Source organism: Penaeus japonicus, unplaced genomic scaffold (genome assembly GCF_977035675.1).
Source record: "Penaeus japonicus unplaced genomic scaffold, GWHDUDI00000001_assembly GWHDUDI00000002, whole genome shotgun sequence".
Classification (NCBI taxonomy): domain Eukaryota; kingdom Metazoa; phylum Arthropoda; class Malacostraca; order Decapoda; family Penaeidae; genus Penaeus; species Penaeus japonicus.
The window spans coordinates 5,384,785-5,392,284 of NW_028234404.1; the positions used below are offsets into that span (position 1 = coordinate 5,384,785).

Below are 7,500 nucleotides of genomic sequence, written 5' to 3' on the forward strand. Positions count from 1 at the left end.
GCGGTCCACGGTGAACGCAGCCAGCACGTGACGTCACCAAAACTCAAGGATTACAACGCTGTGGCTATGCGCGGCCTGGCGGGAGAGAGAGACAAGGTTAGTTGCTCGCTCGTTGCTTTTGCATCGTGATGTTGCTAATTGAGGAGAAATTCAAGGAGGGGGGGAAGGCACGTATTAGATATTTTTTGAGGTTATATAAATATGTGTCTGGAAAGTTATGTGTCTTTGAGTCATAGATGGAAAATATGGAATAGACATTTCAAAACCCTTATTTTCTATCAGGCAGCCTCAAATCTTGTTTTGTTTTTAATAACATTATCAAAAATGATATTAATAACAACGATGGTGATAAAATAATAAAAAATAAAATAATAAAATAAATAAACAAAAAATAAAAATATAAAGATATAAAATAAGATCAATTATAAGCTAATATAAAATCAGGAAGAAAAATAAATACAATAAGTTAAAATAAAAGATAAAAAAAATATAAAAGGTTAAGAAACACACAAAATAGTTACTAACACTTGAAACCTACCAACCTTCAAGAACTCTCTCTCCCTAACTCCTTTCAGCCTAACCTACCCTACCCAAGCCTACCAGCCCCCCCCCTACCCCAGCCTACCCCAGCCCTACCCACCCCAGCCCTGCCAGCTACCCCAACCAAGCCCCCCCTAGCCCACCCCAGCCCTGCCCTTACTACTCCCAGCTGCCCCAGCCTGCCCCAGCCTACCCCAGCCTGCCTCACCTGGCTCTCCGGGTACATCCTGTATCATTTAAGCCTCTGCGTGACGTTGGCCAGAGCCACAGCGAAGGCCTGCACCGCGCTGAACGGGTACTGGAAGTCGAGTGTGTACGCGTTGCCGTCGATCCTTCCGAACTGCATCACCTGCAAGACAGAGTGGGTGTGAGTGGGAGCGGTGGTTGGACAGTTAGGTGGGGCTTTAGTTGAAGAGTTTGCTGGTTTAGGTGGGGCTTTGGTTGAACAGTTGGGTGGTTTAGGTGTGGAGGTGGTTGAAGAGTTAGGTGGTTTAGGTGTGGAGGTGGTTGGACAGTTAGGTGGTCTAGGCGATTTAGGTGGTTTAGATGGAAGTGGTGGTTGAACAGTTAGGCGGTTTAGGTGGTTTAGATGGGAGCGGTGGTTGAAGAGTTTGGTGGTTTAGGTGGGGCTTTGGTTGAAGAGTTTGGTGGTTTAGGTGGGGCTTTGGTTGAAGAGTTTGGTGGTTTAGGTGGGGCTGTGGTTGAAGAGTTTGGTGGTTTAGGTGGGGCGGTGGTTGAACAGTTAGGTGGGGCTTTAGTTGAAGAGTTTGGTGGTTTAGGTGGTTTAGGTGGGGCTGTGGTTGAAGAGTTAGGTGGTTTAGGTGGGGCGGTGGTTGAAGAGTTAGGTGGTTTAGGTGGGGCGGTGGTTGAAGAGTTAGGTGGTTTAGGTGTGGAGGTGGTTGAAGAGTTAGGTGGTCTAGGCGGTTCAGGTGGGGCGGTGGTTGAACAGTTAGGTGGGGCTTTGGTTGAAGAGTTTGGTGGTCTAGGTGGGGCGGTGGTTGAACAGTTCGGTGATTTAGGTGGGTCTGTGGTAGAAGGGTTAAGCGAAGTAGTGGTAGGAACATGTAACATTATTAAATACCGTTGAATGGTACTAACCCCTTAGGTAGATTATTCTTTCAACTGTCTGTTATTACTGAACTCATGGTCACTCTAAAACTTATAGAAAAAAACTAGATAGGATTGGTTCAATAAGGACCAGTTTTACTTCGGTTACTGATTAACTATGGATTGTGTTTAAGTGGGTAACTCATAAAAAAAATCAAGGATTGGGTATAACTGAGTTTAATTGATTTGAATTGAATTATTTCATTCTATGATCTATGACCTGGCACTGGCTTAAATTAGGGCTTTGATTTTATGTTCATTGGGTGAGGTTGATTTGCTTAATTTTGCAATTGTGATAGGCTGGCGTGCTTAATTTTGCAATTGTGATAGGCTGGCGTGCTTAATTTTGCAACTGGTAAGAACTAGGATTGCTTAATTTTGCAGTTTTTTTTTATAGACTGGCATGGTTAATATTGACTGGTGTACTAATTGCATGAAAGGATTAGGGCTTCATGATAAATTACTATAATAGTGAGTAAAAGCACACATGGTATTAGGAACTTCAGGCTGGATTCTCAATGTGATAATTACCAATAGAATTATTTTATACACAAAACAAATTTTAAGTTACTAAATAAGTCTATGTTCATTATTGTTTATCATCTTCCTTCTTTTCGATTTATCCTTAATCCTTTTTTCCTTTTCCATCTCTCTCCTTACTTCTTTCTTCTTCAACCCTTCTTCTTTCTCTTCTTCTTCCCTCTCTTTTCCCTTTCCCCTCTCTCCCCTCTTTTGTCCATCCAACACCTTCCCTTTCTGTCACCCTCTCCTAGAGAAATGTACATAATCACAGCAAATGTATTTTATTTGATTGAAAATCTATAACCTCTTACTGTATATGGGATGCAAAGAATATGATCGAGGTAAAGAACCATTAAAGAATCACTATATTACGGAAATAAATTTAAACATCTTGTGTAAATAATAGAAAAACGAAACATTAGATCTGCTAAAAGCTCATTTAAATGAGGACGTTACTTGAATTCGAAAATGTTGAGCAGTGTTTTCTGGTTTTCATCTGGTTTATATTGATAAAAACAGTAAATATAATTATTTTAATCTTGAACCCATCATTGGATGATGCTTGGACCCAGATAAAGAACTCTTCCACCCACCCTTCCCCCTCCTCCTCCCCTCCTCCCCCACCCTTCCCCCTCCTCTCCCTCCTCCCCCACCCACCCGTCCCCTTTCCCCTCCTCCTCCCCTCTCCATCCTTCCCCCTCCTCCTCCACCCCACCCTTCCCCCTCCTCCTCTCCCTCCTTCCCCCACCCCACCCTTCCCCTTCCTCCTCCTCTTCCCCACCCACCCCCACCAACCCTTCCCCCTCCTCCCCCCACCAACCCTTCCCCCTCCTCCTCCCCCTCCTCCCCCCACCAACCCTTCCCCCTCCTCCTCCCCTCCCCTTCCCCCACCCCCACCCAACCTACCTGCTTGCCCTTAAATTCGATCTGGAAGTTCTTAGCCGACTCCTGGGTGACTCTGCCGCCGAAGTCGAGCTGGTACACCTGCGAGTTCTCGTTCCACAGCGGCGCCTTGTTGTGCATCACGAACTGTCGGTGGCGGGGCGTCGGCGAGCCTGAGCTGTCGCCGCTGCCGCTGCCGCCGCCGCTGCCGCCGCCCAGACTGCCGTCGCTTCGGCCGCGGGATCGTCGAAGCTGAGGAGAAAGGGGTTGCGGTCAGAGAGGGCGGGCGACGGACACGCATGGGTGACTAAAGATACGCACATGGGTGGGAATATCTAATAGAAGGAGCTAGATGATAGTTTAAAATTTGATTTAGTTCTCCCTCTTCCTCCTTCTTCTTCTTCCACATCCCACATCCCCCTCCCCCTCTCCATCCCCCTATCCCTCTCCCACACCCATTCCCCTCCTACATCCCATCCCCACCCCCCTCCTACATCCCCACCCCCCTCCTACCTCCCCATCCCCCTCCTCCCCTCCCTACCTCCCCATCCCCTCCCTACCGCCCCATTCCCCTTCTACCTCCCCATCCCACCCCCTATCCCCATCTCCATCCTACCTTCCCCTCCCCTCCTACCTCCCCATCCCCCTCCTACCTCCCTCCATTAACCCTCCTAAGAACCCACCCCCAAGAACACCCCACTCCCACCCACACCCCCAAAGAACCTTCTATCCCCCCCACTCCCACCCCACTCCCACCCCCAAGAACCCACACCCACAGCCAACCACAACCTTGTTCCTCAGCTGCGTCTTCTGAAACGTCTCGAGGTCCCTGTAGTTGGACGAAGAGCAGAGGACCTCGGCGTCGCTGGAGCAGTGAACCACCTCGTCGTCGCTGCTCTCCACGGTGCCGCGTCGTTGTCTTCGCCGGGAGAGCAGCGGCGAGTTCAACAAGTGTTTCCTGCGAGGGAGAAACACGGGGGTTACTAAGGTTCATGGCTTGAGTGTGATGATGGTGATGATAAGGATGGTGAGGGTGATGGTGGTGGTGATGATGGTGATGGTGATGAGGATGAGGATGAGGATGGTGATGGTGATGTTGATGGTGATGAGGATGAGGATGAGGATGAGGATGATGATGGTGATGGGGATGTTGATGGTGATGATGATGATGATGATGATGATGATGAGGAGGAGGAGAAGGATTGGTAATGTGTAGAATGATTGGTGGGGGTGATTGGGGATTATATGATTGATCTATAGGATGATTACTGATGATTAGAATTATGAAATGAGTCATGACAATTAGAAATGGTTGACACGAATCAATATCATTGGAGTAATTAGTGATAATTAATGATAATTTATGACAATCATGACAATATGACAATATCACTGACGAATTAATGACTGACTAATATAGTGACGAACCGAGCGTAGTGACTGGCTGATATAGTGACGAACCGAGCGTAGAGACTGGCTGATATAGTGACGAACCGAGCGTAGTGACTGACTGATATAGTGACGAATCGAGTGTAGTGACTGACTGATATAGTGACGAACCGAGCGTAGTGACTGGCTAATATAGTGACGAACCGAGCGTAGAGACTGACTGATATAGTGACGAATCGAGTGTAGTGACTGACTGATATAGTGACGAATCGAGTGTAGTGACTGGCTGATATAGTGACGAACCGAGTGTAGTGACTGACTGATATAGTGACGAACCGAGTGTAGTGACTGACTGATATAGTGACGAACCGAGTGTAGTGACTGACTGATATAGTGACGAATCGAGTGTAGTGACTGGCTGATATAGTGACGAACCGAGTGTAGTGACTGACTGATATAGTGACGAACCGAGTGTAGTGACTGGCTGATATAGTGACGAACCGAGCGTAGTGACTGACTGATATAGTGACGAACCGAGCGTAGTGACTGGCTGATATAGTGACGAACCGAGCGTAGTGACTGGCTGATATAGTGACGAACCGAGAGTAGTGACTGGCTAATATAGTGACGAACCGAGCGTAGTGACTGACTGAGAGAGTGAACGAACCGAGAGTAGGACTGACTGATATAGTGACGAACCGAGTGTAGTGACTGACTGATATAGTGACGAACCGAGCGTAGTGACTGGCTGATATAGTGACGAACCGGGCGTAGAGACTGACTGATATAGTGACGAACCGAGTGTAGTGACTGACTGATATAGTGACGAACCGAGTGTAGTGACTGACTGATATAGTGACGAACCGAGCGTAGTGACTGGCTGATATAGTGACGAACCGGGCGTAGAGACTGACTGATATAGTGACGAACCGAGCGTAGTGACTGACTGATATAGTGACGAACCGGGCGTAGAGACTGACTGATATAGTGACGAACCGAGCGTAGTGACTGGCTGATATAGTGACGAACCGAGCGTAGAGACTGACTGATATAGTGACGAACCGAGCGTAGTGACTGGCTGATATAGTGACGAACCGAGCGTAGAGACTGACTGATATAGTGACGAACCGAGTGTAGTGACTGACTGATATAGTGACGAACCGAGCATAGAGACTGACTGATATAGTGACGAACCGAGCGTAGTGACTGACTGATATAGTGACGAACCGGATATAGTGACGAATCGAGTGTAGTGACTGGCTGATATAGTGACGAACCGGGCGTAGAGACTGACTGATATAGTGACGAACCGAGTGTAGTGACTGACTGATATAGTGACGAACCGGGCGTAGAGACTGACTGATATAGTGACGAACCGAGTGTAGTGACTGACTGATATAGTGACGAACCGAGTGTAGTGACTGACTGATATAGTGACGAATCGAGTGTAGTGACTGGCTGATATAGTGACGAACCGAGTGTAGTGACTGACTGATATAGTGACGAACCGAGCATAGTGACTGGCTGATATAGTGACGAACCGGGCGTAGTGACTGACTGATATAGTGACGAACCGAGCGTAGTGACTGGCTGATATAGTGACGAACCGAGCGTAGTGACTGGCTGATATAGTGACGAACCGAGAGTAGTGACTGGCTAATATAGTGACGAACCGAGCGTAGAGACTGACTGATATAGTGACGAACCGAGCGTAGTGACTGGCTGATATAGTGACGAACCGAGCGTAGTGACTGGCTGATATAGTGACGAACCGAGTGTAGTGACTGACTGATATAGTGACGAACCGAGCATAGAGACTGACTGATATAGTGACGAACCGAGCGTAGTGACTGACTGATATAGTGACGAACCGGGCGTAGAGACTGACTGATATAGTGACGAACCGAGCGTAGTGACTGGCTGATATAGTGACGAACCGGGCGTAGAGACTGACTGATATAGTGACGAACCGAGTGTAGTGACTGACTGATATAGTGACGAACCGAGTGTAGTGACTGACTGATATAGTGACGAACCGAGCGTAGTGACTGGCTGATATAGTGACGAACCGGGCGTAGAGACTGACTGATATAGTGACGAACCGAGCGTAGTGACTGACTGATATAGTGACGTAGAGACTGACTGATATAGTGACCGTAGTGACTGGCTGATATAGTGACGAGCGTAGAGACTGACTGCGTAGTGACTGGCTGATATAGTGACGAACCGAGCGTAGAGACTGACTGATATAGTGACGAACCGAGTGTAGTGACTGACTGATATAGTGACGAACCGAGCATAGAGACTGACTGATATAGTGACGAACCGAGCGTAGTGACTGACTGATATAGTGACGAACCGGGCGTAGAGACTGACTGATATAGTGACGAATCGAGTGTAGTGACTGGCTGATATAGTGACGAATCGAGTGTAGTGACTGGCTGATATAGTGACGAACCGGGCGTAGAGACTGACTGATATAGTGACGAACCGAGTGTAGTGACTGACTGATATAGTGACGAACCGGGCGTAGAGACTGACTGATATAGTGACGAACCGAGTGTAGTGACTGACTGATATAGTGACGAACCGAGTGTAGTGACTGACTGATATAGTGACGAATCGAGTGTAGTGACTGGCTGATATAGTGACGAACCGAGTGTAGTGACTGACTGATATAGTGACGAACCGAGCATAGTGACTGGCTGATATAGTGACGAACCGGGCGTAGTGACTGACTGATATAGTGACGAACCGAGCGTAGTGACTGGCTGATATAGTGACGAACCGAGCGTAGTGACTGGCTGATATAGTGACGAACCGAGCGTAGAGACTGACTGATATAGTGACGAACCGAGCGTAGAGACTGACTGATATAGTGACGAACCGAGCGTAGTGACTGGTTGAGTGTAAGTGACTGCTTGCCTGGTTCAGGGACTGTTCAGAGAATGACTGATTACTTGCTCGGTTAAGTGACTGACTAAAGTGCTTCAATGCCTGCATGACTGAGTGACTGAACACAGAGTTACTGACTGGTTGCCTGACTGGTGAATGAACAGA

At 47.7% G+C, this 7,500-nt stretch overlaps 1 protein-coding gene across 1 annotated transcript in view; it reads right to left on the minus strand.

Annotated features, from left to right (window-relative positions):
* LOC122249659 (uncharacterized) overlaps window positions 1-7,500 on the minus strand; it is a 14,429-nt gene that overhangs the window by 731 nt on the left and 6,198 nt on the right. The window contains exons 4-7 of the mRNA XM_086544600.1: window positions 3,841-4,009; window positions 3,076-3,303; window positions 749-889; window positions 1-75 (exon numbers count right to left, since the gene is read on the minus strand). The exon at window positions 1-75 is cut by the window's left edge and continues 731 nt beyond it. Of these exons, the coding sequence (XP_086400726.1) occupies window positions 773-889; window positions 3,076-3,303; window positions 3,841-4,009 (514 nt within the window). The 3' untranslated portion in view covers window positions 1-75; window positions 749-772. The remainder of the gene's footprint in view (window positions 76-748; window positions 890-3,075; window positions 3,304-3,840; window positions 4,010-7,500) is intronic.